The 22,883-nt window shown below is 46.0% G+C and overlaps 1 protein-coding gene across 1 annotated transcript in view; it reads right to left on the bottom strand.

Annotated features, from left to right (window-relative positions):
• The window catches only part of LOC108789789 (cytosolic 5'-nucleotidase 1A-like), a 38,267-nt gene extending 30,929 nt beyond the window's left edge, over nucleotides 1-7,338 (bottom strand). The window contains exons 1-2 of the mRNA XM_018559890.1: nucleotides 7,171-7,338; nucleotides 5,129-5,296 (exon numbers count right to left, since the gene is read on the bottom strand). Coding sequence (XP_018415392.1) covers nucleotides 5,129-5,296; nucleotides 7,171-7,305 — 303 coding nt within the window. The 5' untranslated portion in view covers nucleotides 7,306-7,338. The remainder of the gene's footprint in view (nucleotides 1-5,128; nucleotides 5,297-7,170) is intronic.
• Nucleotides 7,339-22,883: the final 15,545 nt, after the last annotated feature.

Below are 22,883 nucleotides of genomic sequence, written 5' to 3'. Positions count from 1 at the left end.
AATTCGCCACCCGCCGAACCGCCATCTGTGGTTGCTAGGGCTCAGGCAAGTAAACCATAACAACGTATCATGTGGGGTCAGTATGCCCACCCATCGAACCTCCATCTGTGGTTGCTAGGGCTCAGGCAAGTAAACCATAACAACGTATCATGTGGGGCCGCCAACATCTTACTGACCAATGACGTGTGCGGGTCAGAAGGTGTTATTGGTTACTAGAACACTAGTGAGTAGGAAAATATTAGTATATTTTTCAGATTTATACTATGAATAGGAAAGCATTAGAGCCTCTGAAAAGTCAACTCTGTGTGTAAGAGAGAGTGAAAGCCTCTCTCAGATTGCCAAATCACCTTCAGAGCTGACAACAGGGGCACATGTTCAGAACACATGCTTTTTTATTTATATTACAGCAGAACTCCAATTAACATGTTTAACTTTTAGGGGCAAGTAGATGGCACTCCCAGCCTTCATTTTCTATTCCCTTGAGCCATAAAGGGGAATAATACTCCCCTCCAGTGATGGGACTTCCGCAAACTCTCTCGCCATCATCTTTGCAGTCTTTTTCCTGGGTTTGGGGTCTTCAGCCATCTTGATTTGTAACGTTGGTGTGATGTAACTTCCGAGGGAGAACAATCATCTTGGCATATGCAAAAATCGTAGACTGAGCTATGCAAGAGCTGTGAGCACAAGCCAGACAAGGATAGTGGGCTTAACTAGATGCAGAGCTCCTATTTACCTGCCCAGTAAAGCCACCCATACTGATTGACATGTTTCTGTTATCAGCATGCAACCACATTTGGGATATAAGGTTATGGTGGCGGTGACAGAGGAGAAGAGAACTCCCCTGACACTGTCCACTTAAATGCACATTCACATTAGCACAATCCCAAATTTTTTTTATGGGATATGTAGTTGTTTATGGAGCATGAAGCTAGGTCACAAGAGACACATGGCACCACAAACTACGCTCCCACCATGCCCAGGCCCAGCCTGTTTCCATTCTTGTTTCATTGTAATTACCATGTTATCAAGACAAGAAATGGTGTCTAATAAGCATGGAGAGAGGGAGGACCAGGAGCTTTTAAAATGGTATCCTGGAGTTCTGATTTAAATACAAGAGAACCAATTAGGGTTGCCACCCGTCCGGTTTTCAACCGGACAGTCCGGGTTTGGCGTCTTGTGTGTCCAGCCAGTGGGCACCCGGACACAAGACACTCAGTGCCGACACCGGCATTTTACATTTTCTGACAGATGCGTCTGTGGAGGTCTTTAGGAAGTGCAATCTCGGGCAGCCGCATCTGCCTGAACCGGATGTTTCTCTGAGCTGCCGGCAGCCTGTGTCTGTTTACAGGTGCCCGCAGCTCAGAGGAAGGGCCGGGTTTTAGGCAGATTCGGCTCCCCACAGACGCATCTGTCATTGCCTTCTCCTCCTCCAGCTCCCTGACATCGTGCTGCCCACCTGTGGACCCCTGGTGAGACACCATAGCCCATTTAGCCCACCACGAGAGCCCGCACAACCCACCAGGCCACGTGGAGACATCAGTGCGTCAACACAGAACAACACAGAGTATGTAGCTTCATATTATTTTGTATTGCTGTATAATGTATTGATGGGATTTGTAGTCCTCTCTAGCTGGTCTCATCACTCCCTCCCCTGGCTGCCTCTCCTCTATATTAAAAAAAAGAAAAAATTGCCGCGTGCGGCGCTAGAGTGTTCGGGTTTCACATGAAGAAAAGGTGGCAACCCTAGAACCAATACTCGAGAGGGAGGGAGAGGGGGGGAGTCAATACATACTACTTTTCCAACAGAGCAGTACATGATCACATTGCATGGTCAGAATATGTGGCCACAGTACAGAGTCATAGCACATGGTCACAGTGCATGGTCATAGTACGTGGTTACACAACATGGTCATAGCACATGGTCATAGTATGTGGTTAAACTACGTGGTCATAGCACATGGTCACAGTACAGGGTTACACTACACGGTCATAACAGATGGTCACAGTACATGGTCACAGTGCATTGTCACGGTACGTGGTCATGGTACATGCTCAGGGTACATGGTCAGAGTACATGGTTACAGTCTGTGGTGATAGTAAATGGTCACAGTACACAGTATCACTTACCCACTTAATCCATTACTTTGTACATTTCACAGCGTTTTTTAGAACCACAACCTGGCACTGAATTTGCTTTTTCACATTCATTATCCTGGAGGATCATACAACTGCAGAGCCATCATAGCTGGTACCCATGTATTATTTCCCATAATCCAGCTAGGCCCATGTCAGATTAGCAATCCTGTCACTGGTGGCAACTCTCTGGCAACGCGATCATGAAGTAGAATGCTCACGTGCTTCCATGGTGTCCCTCACTCACTGGCTGAAATGTTGCAGAATCTTGCTCATTAGCAATGGAGTCATGGCCATTGAGCAAATGACACCATGGAAACAAGTGAGTCGTTGTCTTTCCTTATTTTTTTGTTGCTCTCCTACCAATCCTGCGCCTGGTGAACTGCCTTTGGGGACAGAATCGCTGGTGTGTCATGGGCTGCTGAAATGTAATTGCCCCTTAGGCCACAAGCAGCCAGATCTCTCATCCCTGAGGTGTGATCATGGTTTTCAATGGAGATGGGATGTCTATCTCGTCACAATGTCCCCCAAACTTTTCACTTATATACTAATCTGCACCCAGTAAGACCTAATTACAAATTCCCAGACTATTTGGTAAAAAACAGCTTCCTCGGCAAAACATCAAGGGCACGATGGTGAAGGAGCACCGCCCATCTTGTATAACCTGTATGGATTGAAGTAAACCCAATGCAGAAACCGGCATTGCACTAGCTTAAAGAGCAACTGTGGTTAAAAAGTTTATTAACCCCTGCAGTAGAGCAACCCCTGCATTGCAAGGGTTAAGTGCTCGTTTTTGTCTACAGTTAAAAAAAACAAGCTTATACTCACCCGATCCTCCGAGCCGGCTAACTGTGACAATGCTCCCTCCAGCCTGTCTCCTTCCCCACTGCAGCATTGGTAAGTCCCCACGTCCTATACACAATGTATCAGGGACCTTAGACCGCTGCAGCAGAGGGGTAGAGAAGCTCCAGGGACCGGTCTAAGAGCTAGTCTGTTCGGAGGAATGGGTGACTGTAATTTTTTTCTTTTTTACCCTAGGCAAAAATGAGCACTTAACCCTTACAGTGCAGGGGTAACCACACTGCAAGCGTTAATAAAATGTTTAACCGGTAGTCTGCTTTAACTGTAGAAGCAATGATTCAGGAGTAGAGATGAGCATGGGCTTGGGGCAAATCAGACCCGCTCAAAAGTGTGAACGACATAACCCCCTCCTGGCCCAATCATGATCACAAAGGGGTGGGAAATGCCTGACGTTCATAGTTCTGAGCGGGTTTGGGTGAATCCCAGGCCTCATTCATGATATTTGGGCGATCATTGCCCTTTTTTTTTTACAGTAGTAGCAAGTTACATCACTTCTACTTTACTTGTTCTCTCCAAAGCAAGTCTGACAGCTTACGCCCTATTCCTTTACAAAGCGTAGGATGTGAACACCCTGACACACCTATCTAACAGCATGATTGCAGTAGCCGGGATCGATGGAGACATTCCCCTATTATGCCCTCTCTCAATGCCTGCAGCCTATGTTATGGCAGCTAAATGTGTGTCAAGTCCACAGCCCAGCAGGAATGCAGTTTGGACAGGGATGGGCAGATAAGACAGGCCTGCAGCTTGTGTCACATTGCTATGTATGGCATGTCGACGCTGCAGCTTGGGAGGAATGTAAGGTGTGTGTGTGGGGGGTGCCTGCAGGCCGGCTGCTTGTAATTACAGGAAATTCACAAAAACAGATCAGGTTATGAGAGTTTCAATACTGGCATATAACAGGGACACCAAAGGGTTCAACTTAGGGTTGCCACCAGTCCGAGATCGCGCTTGCTGAGGACCTCAGCATCTGTCAGAAAATTGAAAGTGCCAGTGTCAGCACTGCAGGGATCCCAACCTGAAAGAAGCACTTTCAGGGAGGTGTCCCTCTCATTTCCGGGAGGTGCTTTCCCCCCCCCCCATTAGGTAATGCACCCGCTCACTGCTGCTTTCAATCAGCAGAAGAGGACCTGATAGAAAAATTCAGGTCCCCCTCTGCTGATTGACAGCAGCAGTGGGCGGGTGCATTAGCTAGTTTGCTATTGGCTATTGCAGAGTGCATGTTTCTCTATGTCTATGTCTATGGACGCACACAGCCGCTGCGAGGACGAGCGGGGACAAGTGCGCACGGGTGCCTCCATTAGAACGATGGTGGCACCCGTGCAGGGGTAAAGCATTGCGGGGACCCACTAGAAAACGAAGAATGAAGAAGCAACAGCCTCCAGCAAAGGAGGGTCTCCTTAAAGGAGAAATGAAAAAAAAAAACGTGGCTTTAATATCACTTTAACTATTAACAAATATGTATCTTATTTGTGTATCACACGGCTGTAGATCCTCAAATCATCTCTGAATTGGTGCTGACACTGTCCTTCCTTCTGGAGGGTGGCTACTTTTCTTCCCCATGGTCCCTGTGTGTGTTGTGACGTAGTCACTGCTCCAAGCTCACTCCTGTCATGGACTACAATCTCAATAAAAATGAGTAAACTAAACGTGAGATTGTAGTCCATCACAGGAGCGAGCTTGGAGCGGTGACTACTTTACAACACACACAGGGACCATGGGGAATAAAAGTAGCCACCCTCCAGAAGGAAGGACAGTGTCAGAGATGATTGGAGGATCTACAGCCGAGTGATACACAAATAAGATACATTATTGTTAATAGTTAAGGTACTTTAATGCATTTTTAAGATTTAACTCCTGAGTTTAGCGTCTTTTTAAGCTTTGAAGTGCACCGGAGATTGAAGTATGGTTATGGTAATGAGACGTCCTTTGTACAGTAACCAGCGACTTATGGCTCAGGTTAGTGTGGAGTTGTTCTTTCAGGAAGGTACAGTGACCAATCAAAACATAATTTTTAGCCATCACAGAATACACAGAACTGATAAAATCTGGTTGGCTGCTGTGGTTTATTACACATCACCGCTAGTCTCTAATGTTGTAATAACATGACAAGAAGTTGGGTAACCCAACGTACCTTCACGAAGGCGAATGCAGGGCCTGGCTTCAGAGGTTCCTCTTCATGCTCCTGTTGATAGAGGACGTACTTTTCCACACCATCATCCTGATACATTTTCCTCTCCTCCACCATGTTGAACAGGACCCGGGATGATACCGCGATGGTTATTGCATTCTGCGGCTTGGGCTGGAGAGAAACACAAATGCAAATGACCATTCATTTCAGGCTTATAGGATAATACCATGCAAATTGTAATAGGGTGACAACCTGCAGGGCTGGACAAACCTGCACACCAATCCCCGTTACGGTGGCCCGGTTGTAAGATCATGAAACGTTTTTTTTTAATACTTGCTGTCAGTCTGTGAGTGAAACAGAAAATGACTGCAGATGACACTGCTGATCACCCTGGTCTATGGTGGGCTGTGCGGGGTCTCAGGTGGGCTGTGCGGGGTCTCAGGTGGGCTGTGCGGTGTCTCAGGTGGGCTGTGCAGGGTCTATGGTGGGCTATGCGGGATCTCAGGTGTTGGGCTGTGCAGGGTCTCTTTCCCGGCAGATCTGTGCTGCTCCTTTTACCTGCAGCCTGAAGTGCCTTCAGTACCAGCAGGACACATTGCAGCCCCCCAGCCTGCCTCCAGGACATCCCACCGTCGGATCGTATGCTATGGCCAGCCCCGATTCGCCCGCTGCTTCTCCTCCACCTCCTGTACAAAGCCAGCCGGAGTGCATTTCACTGGGCTCCCCCCTCATCCACAGGGAAGCTCACTAACTAGGAGGCCACCTAATTTGCCTGATTAGGCAGCCGCTGCCGCTGCCTGATTCTGTGCAGCCCCAATGGCCAGTCTGGCCCTGACTGCCTCACTGATTTGGGCGTGGTGTTTTTTTGCCGCCCCACTGGAAAGTTCTGCCCAAGGCAAACGTCTGCTTTGTCTTGCAGTCCATATGCTCCTGGGTTTAGGTGTTTACACTAGCTGTAGTTAAATCAGTTTCATTATTATATAACTGCATTCATTTACTATTTTTGTAATCTGGAGTTATGGGATAAGCTGATTGGCTGCAAGCGCTGTTCAGCTGAGAATTTTCGGATCAGTCCCTTAAACAAATGTTGATGGAAAAATGGACTTTTGTCAAGTAGAGATGCACCAGTAGAACCACATACTGCTTGACATTCGAGCAGTGTATTGCCAGCTTTACAGTAGACCGTTGTCACCACAATAAGTGTCCCCATTAAAGATTTCCCCTCTGTTCCTGTTCTTGTGACAGAAGATTTTCCTTCATGGTCAGTCCCAGTGACAAAGGTCATTAGGACAAAGAGAAAGGATGAGCACAGAGAGCTGGCAGATTTAATAACCACTTTAATTTCTTCCCAAAACTAAAATAAAAGTTTGAATACACATTAGTTGTACCTCTGAAAAAGCCGGAGGAAGGGTATTAGGAAGTTATACTCATCATTTAGACCGGGCTTGCCAAATTTCGACCCTCCAGTTGAGGTGAAACTACAAATGCCATCATCCATCTGTCTCCAGGAGTCATGCCTGCGGCTGTCAGAGCCTTACAATGCCTCATGGGACTTGTAGTTCCACCACAGCTAGAGGGACAACGTTTGGCTACCTTTGCTTTAGATCAGAGGTGGGCAACTCTTGCCCTCCAGCTGTGGTGGAACTACAAGTCCCATGAGGCATTGCAAGACTGACAGTTACTGTCATGACTCCCAGTGTCATGTTGGGATTTGTAGTTATAGCACAGATGGAGGGCCGGAGTTGGCCACCCCTGATCTAAAGCAAAGGTAGCCAAACGTTGTCCCTCTAGCTGTGGTGGAACTACAAGTCCCATGAGGCGTTGCAAGACTGACAGTTACAGAACTGACTCCTAGAGACATCCCTCTCTTCCGGATAGCAGGACCATCGCTGGAGAATTTCATTTTATGCACTTTCACTACAAGAGCGATGCCCCTAGTTTCTCACGAATTGATAGACCTCATCCTCCTATTGGTTCTGACAACCATGTCCGCCTATTTCTTTGGCACCAGGTTACCCAATATGCATTTATGTTTCTGTACTTACCAGCTTGGGCTTCTTCTTGGGGGCGATGCTGTCATAGAAAGCCTTGGCCTCGCTGCTGCTGTGCTGACCCAACGTCTCCGTCTTGGGTGACGGCTGAGTAGTGTCCGGGGCAGGATTATCTTTTGCAGTGCTCATGGCGTTCCAATTTCTTTGCAGCACTCAGATGACTCGTTCACCGTTCCCGAACCAAAGTTTCGCTTCGAAGGGGGGCTCAGTTTCTGTGTCTGCGAAAGCCGGTGATCTGCGTAGGGCGATCTGCACGGTGCTCGGTGACAGAAACCCTGCAAGGAGTAAAGTGAAAGTTTCAGTAGCTGCTATAGATACATTGAGATGCTGCAGAGAGTGTGACACTTCCGCATCAGACTCATAAAAGATGAACCAACGCCCTCTGGTCATGACTCACCAAGGGAGGGGGGAATCCTCTGTGACATGCAAAGGCTGTAGATGGATCTGCTGGGTGAATGGAGGAAGTATCCGGGGTTGTGGGTCTGAGCAGCCAATGATCTGGAAGTAGTACAGAGGATGAGAGGGGGGTCAGCTGCAGTCCTTCCCACTGCAGAGTTTACACACCTCTCTCACTGCTCTGCTGCTGCTACTACACAGCCTGTGCAAAGAGATAAAGTCAAAGTGCAACGTTGTAACTAGAAGAAGAACTCGGCTTGCTGCACTTGCAACATTTTTATTTGTTATAGGCATTCATACAGCTGCAACAGTTCTGCGTAGCGCTTTACATACTGCACATTCACATTCTCACACAGATAGGAGCCAATTACCCTTCCATGTGCACCATGCAGTGGCGGCACCAGGGTGGGTGTCACCGGGTGCCGCCGCCACGCATCCGTTATGACGTCCGTAGTGTGACATCATCACATCTTGGTGATGGACGCCAGCAAAGATTGGAGGGGATATTGACCCGGTGGGATCAGTTATCAGGGATCCCAACCTGAAAAAAAGAAATTTCAGGGAGGTTCCCTTCTCATTTCAGGTAGGTGCCCTCTGTCCCCCCCCCCCCCCCCGCCACCCCAACACCCGCGCACTGGGGTGCCTATGTAAGAAAAACAATGATTGCACCACACATTGGCATCTCCACACATGCCGGGGTGAGGGCAACTATTGTATGGCCTTAATTTACTGTTAACTTTGCATGGATGACTTGTAAAGGGTTTTAAAGTGTCAGGTTTTAAAGTGTCACCTATGGACAATTTTGGGTACCGTAGCTTGTCACAGTTTTGCAGGTGTGTGTGTGGGGGAGCACAAATATAGCGGGAGACTCCCGGAAAGTCCAGGCGAGTTGGAATGTTTGAGTTATGCTGCCGAGTCCCTCCCTCTCTCTCATGCTGTCGGGCCATGACAGAGTGCCCGACTTTTAAGAAGGAGGTGACACCAAAATAACTGTCAGTCATTTTGCTGTCATCCCCTCTGATGGTTATAAAATGAGTGACCACTTTGCATGCCTGACGAAGGAACCGGATAGGGTTCAAAAACATTGCCCTTATATTATGAGACCACCTTGATTATGTCAATAAAGTAAAATTGACGCAAGGAATTTCGGAGCGCCAGTGATTACTTCATTTTAAATGGATCAATTGGCGGTGCCATCCGCTTTCAGTGTTGCACCCACAATTACTTGGAATTCATTCCGGTGAGGAGTGTGATGGGATATGGACACAGTGCATTTAATCTGAAATGCAGAACATTAATCTGCATTTCAGATTAAATGCACTGTTTGATTTATTGGACACTTATCAAGTCTCATAAGAGACTTACACTGTGAACTTTTATCACCTTGGATTTAAATTATTTATTGGAGGTTGTTTATATTTGTTTTCAGCATTTAGACACACTTTTTGTTTGATATATTGTTAAAGGAGAACTATGGGGTCAGGGATTTTCCCCATAGTTCTCCTTAGGGTAACGGGAAGACACAAACTAGCGTCCTCCCGTCACCCTAAGCTCAGTATACGGCGGTATACTGAGATGCCGCAGCCGGAGCGGATCCCGACATCGATGTCGAGATCCGCCCAGCTGCAGAGAGCCATGACAGGATCGAGAGGTGAGCGAACCCGGTATGTGTTCGCTCACCTCCCGATCTACTGAGCCGACCTGTGACAGTCTCATTGTCACAGGTCGGCTAGAACTATGAGGTGAGTGAAAAGCACTCACCTCATAGTTCCCCTTTAAAAGAGGTTCAGCGTGGTGCATTGTTTTAAGGATTGTCATTACATTGTTTGGGTAGGGCCCGGGTAGTCCAAGTAATGAAAGGAACCTATTTATAGCTTAGCAGCGTTTCCCTGCAGGGCTGCATTGTAAACATACGCCTAGTCTTCAGTTGCAGGGAACCTGTAGGGGAACAATTTAAGTGAAATTTAGGAGAAATACAAATTCAATGAAATGCAAAAGGCCATGCAAAGTTTTTTTTTTTATCAGTGCCTAAAGCATGGTATACCAGGATATAAGAGGAGCTGAGATCCCTTACATGTTTCATGCACATGCGAGCTTAAAGTGACACTAAACTCAGGAATTAAATCTTAAAAATGCATTCAAGTACTCCAACTATGAACAACAATGTATCTTATTTGTGTATCACTCGGCTGTAGATCCTCCAATCATCTCTGAATTGGTGCTGACACTGTCCTTCCTTCTGGAGGGTGGCTACTTTTGTTCCCCATGGTCCCTGTGTGTGGTGTAAAGTAGTCACCGCTCCAAGCTCAATCCTGTGATGGACTACAATCTCAATACAAATGAGTAAACTAAACATGATTAGGAAACTAAACATGATTAGGAAACTAAACCTGAGATTGTAGTCCATCCCGGGAGTGAGCTTTACATTTTTAAACTGAAGCAGCTGCCTGAGGTCCCGTGCTTGCTGGTGCCTTTCTGTGAGCCATGTGGCACCTATTTACATCACTGGGTGCACATCTCCTTGTTCCTGGGGAACCCCACAGACCCGCACCTGCCCATGAGATTTTCCGGACCCTGGTAAGACCCCGCACAGCCCTGGCGAGACCCCTCATAGCCCTCGTGAGACCCCGCACAACGCTGGTGAGACCCCCACACAGCCCTCCCGAGACCACACACAGCCTTCCCGAGACCACACACAGCCTTCTCGAGACCACACACAGCCCTCCTGAGATCCCCTGCTGGAGACATCAGGCCGACACCCCGGAGCAGCTCAGAGTATGTAGCATCATATTATTCTGCATTGCTGTATAATGTATTGCTGTGATTGTAGTCCTCTATAGCCGGTTGCCATTTGGCATTTCTGTATAATGTAGTGGTGGGATTTGTGACCTCTATAGCGATGGTATTATCCTGCAATGTATTGCTGGGATTTGTGGTCCCTATGTCTGGTTGCCATTCAACATTGCTGTATAATGTAGTGGTGGGATTTGCAGTCCTCTGTAGCAAGGCTATTATTCTGCATTGCTGTTTAATGAATCGCTGCGAGTTGTAGTCCTCTATAGCCACTGCCATTCTGCATTGCTGTACAATGTATTGCTGAGATTTGTAGTCCCTCTATGGCTTGGAGTCAGTGGCAGACCTACCAGGGTCGCAGCTGCAACCAGGCCCTGGCACTTCACCACTATCATCAAATCAGTGTGAGGTAGCAGGGCCATTTGTGCACATTCCACGGACTACCCGGGTGCTCTGTGAACATACATGAAGACATCTTCAACTTCCTTCTTTGCTATGTCTGCTTGGTGTTATAGGTGAACACATGACCATTCAACAATCAGTTTTAAAGCAGACTAGTAGGATGCCCCGCAACAGACAAGGGATCCCGGAAACTGCATGAAAAAAAGAGAAGACACCGGGCGCCTAACCTGGTGCAATTATCCTTTTATTGAAAAAACTGTGCATATAAAAAACACATACTCACAAATGGAGCAAGAACAGTGACACAGTAGACTTGTAGTCCTCAATGAATGAACCGCTGCACAAATGTATGAATGTCCACGAGCTCTACTCGTAATGAGTCTTACTTCCACTAAGCTGAACGCGTTTTTGGGAAACTTCCCCTTCATCAGAGATCTGAACCGGGGTAGGCAAACTCGGGCCCTTCAGCTGTTGTGGAACTATAAATCTCATGAGGCATTGCAAGACTCTGACAGCCACAAGCATGACTCCAGGAGGCAGAGGCATGATGTGATTTGTAATATCACCACAGCTGGAGGGCCTACCCTTGTGATGGGACGGGCAACTCTGGCCCTCCAGCTGTTGTAGACCTACAAGTCCCATGAGGCATTGCGAGACTGACATTTACAGGCATGACTCCCAGAGGCAGAGACATGTTCGGATTTGTAGTTAAAACACAGCTGGAGGACCGAAGATACTTACCCCCTGCTTTGGAGGAAGAGGTTGTAACATTTAAGCAACAGTGTGACCTGATAAAACATTTAATTATTCATATTAAAACTGGGGTAGGCAAACTCGGGCCCTTGAAATGCCTCATGAAACATTTAATTATTCATATTAAAATGCCTCTGCCCCCATCCTTCCTTCCCTCCCATACCTCTCCAACCCCATTTTTTTATATTCTTTAAAACTCTGGCAAGACAAAAAAAACCCTTGCAGTGGAGCTGCATAGGTATAAATAACAACAATAACCAGACCGTATGAAATATCCGGTTTCATGTCCTTAAAGGCACTATGAACCGTAAACAACATTTTGCATCTGTGGCCATATTTTATGCATGATGCCCCCAGCCACAATACACAGCCTCTGGGATGTTATTAATTGACTGCAGACCCACACTGGTCCCTACTACCTGGTCACAACTGGTGGAGGACACCCACACTTAAGGTAATGCCATAAATCACCTGCATTCCATACAGCGTTGCGACCATAAAAGAATGGTGGTGCTCATAGTGAGGTCATGGATGGCGCCGTGCAGAATTTGTAAAAACAAGTACATCACCAGCACATATGGGATACAGCTTTAATGGGTCCCTCATTCATTTATCAATACCCAACAGCAGACAAAAACACCTTCAAGGATCCAAACCATCAATCAACAGTTGTGGTTGGTTACAAACCATTCCAAACATTATTATTACACAGGATTTATATAGCGCCAGTTTGCGCAACACTTTACAATATAAGGAAGACATTACAGTTACAATACAAATCAAGACAAGATGGGAAGGCGGGCCCTGCCCGTGAGGGCTTACAATCTAAAAGGGAGGGAGAAGTGATACATGACGAGGTAGCTGTGTGGGGATGAATTGTCTGAGAAAGTGATAGTTCTCCAGTTAGGTTGAGGTGGGATAGGCTTCCCAGAAGAGAGGAGTTTTTAGGGATCGCCTAAAGGCAGCCAGAGTGGGAGATAGTTGGACAGGTTGGGGTAAGGAGTTCCAGAGGGTGAGAGAGACTCTAGAGAAGTCCCGGAGACAAGCATGGGAGGAGTTGACGAGGAAGCTGGAAAGCAGGTGGTCTTTGGGAGAGTGGAAGGGACGGTTAGGGTCATACTTTGAGACAAGTTTGGAGATGTAACCTGAGGCAGAGTTAGTTGTGAATGGCTTTGTAAGTGGTTGTTAATATTTTTAATTTTATCCTTTGGGCGAGTGGAAGCCAGTGCAGGGATCGGCAGAGGGGGGTTGCAGACACTGAGCGGTTGGTTAGGTGGATGAGTCTAGCAGAAGCGTTTATGATAGACTAAATGGGGGAGGAGCCTGTGTAGAGGTAGGCCAATGAAGAGGGAGTTGCAATAGTCAAGATGAGAGATAACAAGTGAGTGGATGAGTAGTTTTGCGGTTTCATTGGTGAGTAAGGGGCGTATTTTGTAGATGTTGCGAAAGTGAAGGCGGCAGGATTTGGATAGTGATTGGATGTGGGGAAAAAAGGTGAGGTCCGAGTCAAGGATGACACCCAGCACCCTGGCATGGCGGGAGGGTTGGATAGTTGTGTTAACAATCTCAAGGGAAAAGTTGACGGAAGGTCCATGGGCGGGAGGAAATATCATGAGCTCAGTTTTTGATAGATTGAGTTTTAAGAAGTGTTGTGACATCCAGACTGATATGTCAGTAGATTAGTGACACGCAAGGACACTGTGGGGGTGAGTTGTGGAGTAAAAAAATATATATTTAAAGGAAAACTGTGAGGTGAGTGAAAATCACTCATCCTCATAGTTCGAGCCGACGTGTGACAATGAAACTGCCACACGTCGGCTCAATAGATTGGGAAGTGAGCGAGCACATACCGTCGCTCGCTCACTTCTCGATCGTCTCCCTGCAATGAGCGGTTACTGTCAGTCACGGCTCCCTGCAGGGATTCCCCCCCTGCCCGCTCTGATCCTCCAGCTCTGAGTGGAGGAACAGACGGGGAGGGGGCGGTACAGCTGGCTCTGCCTCTAGATAGGCAGAGCTCGCTGTCACTCACACAGCTGGGTGGATCTCGACAGCATTGTCAGGATCCGTCCCGGCTGTGGCGGTCTCAGTGTACCGCAAGCTGTAGCTCTCCATATACTGAGCTTTGGGTCACGGGAGGAGATTAGTATATGTCCTCTTGTGACCCTTAAGATAACTATGGGGAAAAACACTTACCCCATAGTTCTCTTTTAAGTGTCATCTCAAGGTGGGTGTGAGGGAAGGTCTTGCAGACCACCCTCCAAAGAACCTCCTGGCTGACATTTTCCACCCAATCTGGTAAGTGCCCCTACCTTACTTTTTCTACCTTTCGTTACCCCTTCCTGGCCTGGTTCCCCATTCCACCCTTGTCATGTAGTCCTTCCGCTCATTCTTCTTGGCTCCGGGCCTATCTGAACTCTCCCTTAGAAAAAAAAAGTGTGAATCTTGGGTGAAAACATTGATAAATGGCCCCCTAAATGTTTTTCCCACAGAAAAGATTGTTGTTTTCACTGCTATATTAAAAAAAAAAAAATCACAATTATAACTGAAATTTCGATCAAACAGGAAAAAAGGTGAACATGTGGCCAACTGAAAGGACGCACTTTCAAATACGACTCGAAAATTCTAAGTAAATTTTGGGGGAAGAGAGAACCATCTGTCTATCGCCAACTTTAGGTTTAGGATGACAAACATGTTCCTTGTTTGTCTTTAAATCTAATACCGCAAAAGTAAGTTCCCAAGTAAAATGGACTGAAATGGAAGTCTCCCGTCACTTTCCTATGGACTCTCTCAGCAATTATAAGGATGAATGAAGTCTAGATAGCATGATGTAATAGGGGCTTGAGCTAGTTATACATTCGTTTCACCCTTCCACAGATCGGAAGATTTATTATAGCACAGGATGAGGTAAACTTTGGTCATGCCAAGAACCTGGCTCCAACCACATAAAAGGCCTTGACAAATTCAAGCCACTTAATGTTATCTGCGTGGTGTCCCGTTGTGGCCTATCTCCACTACATCATTTGTGATTACAAGTTTGGTTTGAATAGGCAGTTAATCTTAAATACCACATGGTTTATTTATTATGGCCATTGCACATGTTTCCATGTATTTCTGGTGATCATCAGAACGTAGCGTATGTCAGAAGATACATGAGGAGATATTTTCTTAGATAAGATATTCTGATTACTGGAGAATGCATCGGGCAAATTTAACTCCTACAGCTGCTCAGCTCCAGATACTGGGAAGAAAAGCCCAGTCAATGGTTTACTCTCAGGTATGTGTTAATTGAGTGACCAGGTCTATTGCCCCTTGCGTGATCCTGATATTAACCAACTGAGTCCCAGGTGCTTTGTTTGTTAAATGGTGCTGGAATTGCACTTCTTTGTCCTAGTGCTATTTTAAGCCAGTTTTAGTGGCTTTGTTGGATTTGAGTTTTATTGCTGGATCTCCTGGCTTTCAATGACACCTGCAGTTTGTACCAGCCTGAAGTGAATAGCCGAACAGTGTTCGGCTCACTTCACTTCTGATCGGTCATTCACTCGGCTGCCCTCGGCAGCTTTGTGAATAGACCCCTAAGTGTGAGAGCTGAACCGGTCAGCTCCTATAGGCTTGTGATCCTCCTACAGAGAGCTCAGTAATAAAAGAAGACAGGACCTGCTTCTATGACCCCCGCATGTGCTGGAAAAACATGTGAGGAGGATTTGGGTCACAGAGCAGCTTCCATGTGCCAGGTTATTGCTTGGCAACTGAGGATGCCAGCCAGTGTGGGAGGAAGTATTAGATAAGATGATGGCTTCTAACCTGCTTGTGCAGGACAAAGGAAAGGTATTCATTGCCTGAACTTAATTTCAAAATTACCATATTTATTTTCTTAAAATGGTACATTATCTCAGTGTAAACAATTGATATGTTTTCCAGGGGGGTCCCGAGGCCGGGTGTCACCCGGAGCAGATACCGGGTGGCACCCCACTGTGACGTCATTGTGCATGCGCGGCCATCCTATTGATACCTGCCTGCAGAGAGAGAAGACAAGAGGTCACCACCTAAAACTGGCAGAAAAAAAGGTTTAATCTTAAACAGCAAAGGGGATCCTTTAGGCCTGGTTCACATCTGTACGTTTTGTAGCGTGTTCAACGCTCTACGAACGCTCTACAAAACGCTCAAACATGAAAATCCCATTGTTTTCTATGGGTATGGTTCACACCTTGCCGTATTTCAGCCCGTCTGAACGCGCTACAAAACGGCCTACGCCTGAAAAGGTACATGAGCTTCTTTGCGGCGTTTTTGTTGCGCGTTTCCATTGGGATACAGCCAAGTAGCCCTCGGAAACGTGCATTTTTTTTACCGCAAATAAAAACGGTAATAAAACGGTAACGGTGAAACGGTAATAAAAACGCGCGTCACGAAACGCGCAACAAACGTGCATATTCGATACGCCTAGGTGTGAACAGAGCCTTACTGTGATAGCTGTAAAATTGTGGAACTCCCTTCCACAGACAGTGGCATCAGCCATCTACATACTTTTCTCAGTCCACAAGATATACAGGGATACAGGTAATCTAAGCAACAAACACACACACACAAAACCCAAAGGTTGAACTCAGTGGACCTATGTCTTTACGCCGGCAGAAAGAGGAGGGGACGTTCACCCGGCAGAATAAGGTATGCCGCGAGGTCCCCTCCTCTCTCCTGATACTGTCGGGCTCTCGGGCCATTACCGAGTGCCCGACTTTTCAGAGGGGGTGACACCAAAATGACTGTCAGTCATTTTGGTGTCACTCCTCCATTGGTGTTACCTGGGTGCGGGCCGCACCCCCCGCATCCTCCTTGTGACGCCACTGATGTTTTCTATGTTCTATGATAAATAAATTATGGTTTAATGAGATTTGCTAATCATTGCATTCTGTTTTTTTTTTTATGTAGGTTCTACATAGTGTGACAACTTGGCAGAAGATAGAGAAATATTACAGGAAGATTTGAATAAAATAGGGGGGGGCATCTACATGGCAGATGGGGCTTAACCCCTTCGTGACTAACGACGTACAGTGTACGTCGCCAGCATCGGGGCTGTTTAAACTTGTAGAGCCGACTGTCGGCTTTACAACAGAAGCGATCCTGGCGACTTACCTGTCGCCAGATCGCTTCTGCGTCCCGAAGAAGGGGCCGCCCCCCCCCGCCGGACACCCCCGCCGTGCTTCCCGGGCTCCGTTGCCCCTCCTACGGGCCCGGGACCGGCGATCTTTGTGTCCGCGGGGAGCTGGGGAGGAGGTCGACGAACTTCCGTTCATCGATCCCCTCCCCGTTCTATGGGACCGGGAGCGATGCAGATTGCATCACTTCCGGTCCCTGGGCTGTCAGTTCTGGGCTCCTGCAGCCCAGCTATAAGCTATTGAAGTGCGATCTGCACTTCAATAGCTTATTTCTAGTGTAAAGGTGACACTGAGGGTCTTTTGGACCCCCAGCATCACCTTAAAGAGGACCTGTCACCACCATCTGCTATTACATGGGGGGGCTTGCAAGCCCCCCCATGTGATAGCAGTCAAAGTAAAGGTAAAAAAAAACAAAAAACAGTTTTTAAAATTAAAATGAAATAAAATAAATCTAATAATAATAAAAAAAAATTTAAAAGTCCCCCGCCCCCGCGAGCACGCGCGTCGCCACGTAAACACGCGTCGGGTGCGCCTACGCATGAAACCGACGAACGCGCTACACATGTTGGGTATCGCCGCGCACGCCGGAGTGAGAGCAATAATTCTAGGGCCAGTATTTTGGGGTATCTCTAAATTGATGACCTGTGGGGGCTTTTAAAGCGTCTTTTATTGACTTTTTGGGGTACTGCAGTTTTTCGCCGTTTCACGGTTGCACGCAATCTGTAAACTGGGCATGTTGGGTATCGTTTTACTCATTGTAACCTCATCTTTTATATTTCATTAAAAAAATGGGTAATTTGTTGTGTTTTGGGGCATTTAATTAAATTTGTCACTAAATTTTGGGGTTTAATAAGGAGTTGCGCTAATATTGCGCAACATAAAAATTTTCAACTACCACCATTTTATTCTATAGGGTCTTGGCATTCAGAAAATATATAATGTTGGGGGGTTTTACGTCATTTTCAGGCCTAAAATGCGGAATATAACATGGGTGCAAAAAATGAAAAAAGGGCCTCAGTCATGAAGGGGTTAATATTTTTTGGGGGCTAGTTTGGATGTTCTCATCACCTCTGGACTTTCTGCTTCTGTGGAGATAGAGATTTCTGAATATCGGAACCATGATGGCTGAAGTGGATACCAAATTCTTTGAAGAACTTGTGGAAGTCTGCCCAGAGCTGCATGATCGGCAGCATGGGCAATATAAGAACAATAATAGGAAGATGGACAAGTGAAGAGGTATTGCTGCCCAGGTTGTCCCTGGCTATGATCATTTGGGCAGCTCTGAAAAGAACAACTGTGGTAAGTTCATGTCTCTTATGTGAAAGCATTGTGCTGCTCTTTTCTTTGGCTATCTGTAGGTCTTGCAGAGGTCTCCCAGCAAGACCTAAAATTGAATGCGTCAAAAACACAGCAAAACGCAACACGGTGCATTCCAGATCTGGTCCAGAAAACCGTGTGAACCTACCCTTTATGCTATGACTCTGCTCTAATTTTGTGTTGTAAGCTAATGTACTCTTTGATCCGTGATTATTCTGCATTTGTATAGTTAAATGTTATCTTAAAACTTTGCATACTGTGTTGATGCACATGAAGCGGATTTGTCATGGAAAATAAAGGATGTTCGCTGCCATTATCAGAACTGGCTCCTCATACTCTCATGCATTCCTTTTCTCAGCATTGTAAAGTCAGCCATATAAGTCTGCGTATATAGTTTTAAGGGCCAGAGGCAAACTTATGCTCCATATTCACTTGTGAAGCAAATAGTTGTGTGAACGTCTACTAATATATGGGTTTTGGTTCATTTTCATATTGGAATTCACGCATAAAAAAAACAAAAATTCTACATGGTTAAACACCACTTTCCCTGATAAAGTATTCGAGAAAATCTTATCATTTTTCTGTGAATCTCCAATAAATCTATTTTGTGTTAACTTCATGCTGCCACGATTGCTTCTTTTTTTTGGCATTCCCAGAATGCAAGAATCAATAGCTCAACCCATTTCTAGAAGGCAATGAAAAAAATGTTTCATACCCAGGCTTCTGCTTGAGAAATTGTCTGTTTCACTGGTGTCCTTCCAGGTGGCCAAAATCAATAGGTCAACCCATTCCTAGAAGATAAGGAAGACATTCTGTGATACCCAGGCTTCTTGAGAAATTGTCTCACTGGTGTATTTCCAGGTGGCTAGGATAGCCATAAAGAGATGGAAGCAGTGGACTAGACATAAAGAAGCCTGATTAATGGACCACAAAGTTCAAAGTGCATGCAGAAGAGTGAACACCAGAGATAAAGGCACTGTGTTATCTCTCTGCCTGCACCTGTGGTTGTACATCTGTTAAAGTTAGGAGGCAGTAAGGGGTTTTCAAATGGGAACTAAAAACTATAGTATATTCAAAGATGAAAACTACAGAGGCAATTAGATGTTAGTGGAGGCAAGGTGCAGAAGCTTGAAAGTTGTACAAGTAATTAGGGATGCTTGTACTTGATACCAAGTACAAGTACAGGTGCTTTCCAGCTCCAGGACAAGACTAGAGAAAAGTTAGGAGGCAGCTGTCATTTGCAAGGAGCACACGGAGCTCCTGGGATTTGTACATCTGTTTTATTGTATGATTTTGTTTTTTTAAACAAATATAAAGGGATGCACAGATACCATTTTTACAAGTACTGATACTTGTCCAAGTACTCACAGATACAAGTACTGATACATTTTTGTTTATTGTCATGCGACAGTTTTTCTAAAACAATACAGACTAATGATTTCAGGACAGTGGTGGAGCGCCAGAGCCTGGTCCCAGCTGCAACCGCTGCAACCCTGGTAGTTCTCATGAAAATGCCAAGTATCGGCACTGGTATCTGCAAAGTATCGGCGCATCCCTACTAGTAATGCTAACTCCTGTAGGGTCATATGAGAAGGCCTGATGCAGCACTCTGGATGCCTCAATCCACTTTGTTTTGTAGAGCTCTAAGCACAACCAATCTCAGGGTAGGATTCTTGGCTTGCACTGGAATAGAAGCAGGTAGGCTCCACTCACTTTAGAAGGTTTCATTGTCTAGCACTCATGGGAGAGATACAGCATATCCAAAGAAAAAGCAACTCCTTAACTCCAGCCTCTGTAGCTTCCCCGCATGCAGCAACTTTTAGGAGTAGGCCCAAAGCACAACTAAGGTGGCAAGGCAGGACTAAATCCTTCAGTCAAGGTTAGTGCCAGTGATTACTTTTAATACTGTGGGGGGAATTTATCAAAAGTGGAGCAGACAAAAAGTGAAGCAGCTGTGCCTGACAACCAATCAGCTTCTCTCTTCAGTTTGTTCAGTTAAGATTTGAAAATGAAAGAGAGAAGCTGATTGGTTGCCATGCACAGCTGCTCCAGATTTTGTCTGCTCCACTTTTGATAAATTCCCCTCTGTATGTTTAGCAATTGCAGGTCAACTAAGAAGGTTATAGTGTTCTCTTCTATCATATAGTCAGTTCAGCCACTGGGCAGCTGTTTGTGCCTCCCTCGTGATTGCATCAGATCAAGTATCACATGTTGTTTCAAATCTTCAAGACAGCTTTATCATCTAGAGAGGCTCCCTATAACACAAAGCCTCTGGGCAGAAGCCCAGTGGACAGAGAACCTAAAAGAGTGGCTGTCCAGTATTTGTCACCATCTCTAACTGACACCATTGGGCTACACTTGGGTTTCTGTACTCAAAGGTCAGGTAATGCAAGGCTAAATGAAAGGTCCTAAAAGGGCAATCCTCCACCTACTCTTGCTCACCTTTGCTGCATTCCCCTGTTGCTCTGTGTATCTAAATAGGCAAACTAACAAATTATTTAAATGCAAGATTGAGGGTACAGTTTTGGTCAGGCTTAAAGTTGACTTTCAGGGTTAGGCTTAGGGTTTAACATTAGGGGAAGGTTAAGGGTTAAATGGGAGGTTAAAGTGTAGGTGAAGACAAACCTTTTTTCAGTTTACAATGGAGTAGTTTATGGTTTTTTTTTTTTTGGGCTGTCTGTATCCTGCTGGGCAGCATTCCCTTCAGTTCCTGTCCTGGAGAAGCTAAAGGAAATTAGAGCAAATCTCCCCAAAGTGAGGGGAACTCTTAAACTTAAACTGTTATCACCTGAACATTTGCTGTGGGGGAGCAAGGTGTAAGGGATTTGGATTTCCCATCATTGGTGACAATGGTTACCAAAACAAATACAGTAGAAGGGGTGTATCTCACCCTCTAATTGACACAGAGGGGAATAAAACAAAGACTTAGGGGTCTATTCACGAAGCTGCCAAAGGATCTAGGCGTAGCTTCGGCCGATCCTTCGGCTAGCTTCGGCCCCAGGACCCCTTCGGTTCAGTAGAATCGAAGGGGTGCTGTACGGGCTATTCACTATAACCCGTACAGCTCCCGAACGTGGCCGAGCGGCTCCGTCGAGCCGAACGCATATGCCTTGGCTCGGCTGAGCATTCCAATGGGCAAACATTTTTATTTTATTTTTTCTATTCTGACACGGCTCTTTTTTTTTTACGGCAGCAGAACCGCCGGACAATAGAAAACTGTTGGGCGGAGCTAGCTGTCATTGCTAACTCCGCACAATCGATTTCTATTTACTTTTTTTTAACTTTTTTAACTGTTTTTCTGTTCTGCTCGGTCCCTCTGAAGGACCGACCAGAACAGCCGAGCCGAATGCCGCTCAGCGGCATTGGGCTATTCACACACTGCTGTTCGGCATCTATAAGAATAGGCCGAACAGCAGTGAGCAGTGAGCCGTAAACAGGGGCCATTGAAAATCATGGGATTTCTTGTCTTGGGCGTTTAAAAGCGCTTTTCCAATGGCTCAAAAATGCCTAGGTGTGAAGCAGGCCTTAGGCAAAGCTTTAGGGTTAGAGGGTTGTATAATGGACCCTACTTTTTTTTTTCTTTCTTTATTTTTATTGCCGAAACTCCCAAAACCAAGCTCTACCTGATGTACCTCCATCACAGTGACGTGGCGTGCCTTCTGTGCTGGGTGAAGCATCCCCCAGCCAGTCGAAGCTCCACCCCTGTCCCACCGAAGCTCCACCCCATCCCACCTAAGCTTCTCCCCATCCCACCAAATTCCCGCCCTCAGCTCAGTAACCAAGCTGTGTGGGGACGAGGAAGGCAGGAGACAGGGAGGAGCCTCCCTGTCCCCCACTTGCTTGTCACTGCTGAGGCATCGAGATCGATGGCCTCAGTAGGGTTTTTTTTTTTTATTAGACAGCTTGGACCAATGGCGCTTTGCCATTGGTCCAAGCCATCCACAGAGCTCATGCCTCTAACACAGAGTAGAGGATGTGACAGCTCTTGCCTCACCAAGTTAGGTTACACAAGCAGTGGGGAAGCCCGCTGTTGTGTAACCTATCTACCTGTCAAAAGCCAGATGCAGCACTCTGTCCATGACAGGTTACACAGTGGGGAGGATTTCCCTGCTGTGTAACCTGTAACAAGCAGCACTGAATGGAGGAAAAAGCTGTCAGCTTCAGACTTGAAGCTGACACCTTTTTTCTTCATAATACTAGGTGAGGCTCTGCCTCACCTGCCTCACCTGACCGCACGTCCCTGCTCCATCATGACTTTATTTGGACAAATCGAAGCCCAGTTTGAAAGAAAATCCACTGCTATGACAGAAGTGTTGGGAATTATACAATGTGCACAACATTTTTTTTTCAGTAGGGAAGGCTTGGAAATGGTAAAAATCAATCATTAACCCATAGACATATTTCAATTTAATTTGCCTTCTTTTATATAGAAATACAGACACATTTACAGCTCTGCAAACATATAACCAAATATAACTCTCGTACATATTTCAAGTAGGAAAGATTACGGCATAAGAGAATAACAAGGAAATACTGATTGATTTTATGGTTCATGTTCCCACATACCATATTCCCCATAATTCCAAACAACCATCATAAATGAATCCCTGTAGCTACTTACTTTGCATGCCAAATGATACATACTACATCAAACACATCCAGTTTAATGGTCCTATTCCCCAAACAATCAAGTTTAGAATATCAGAAACAGAGACATTCCAAAATATATGTACTATGTACATGGAGGACAGAAATGGCTTGGGAGTACATCTTAAAAAAAAAAAAAAACCTGTTGAAGGATGGATGGAAGCTTTCTCAGGAAGTGGAAAGCTTGCACATGACAGCTGAAGTACAAGCAGCCAATGTCAATGAACACATTACACATCAAGGTGGTTT

Source organism: Nanorana parkeri, unplaced genomic scaffold (assembly GCF_000935625.1).
Source record: "Nanorana parkeri isolate BGI_ZX_2015 unplaced genomic scaffold, ASM93562v1 scaffold419, whole genome shotgun sequence".
Classification (NCBI taxonomy): domain Eukaryota; kingdom Metazoa; phylum Chordata; class Amphibia; order Anura; family Dicroglossidae; genus Nanorana; species Nanorana parkeri.
The sequence above is the reverse complement of the archived record's forward strand: the minus strand, read 5'-3'. Positions and strand labels throughout refer to the sequence as shown.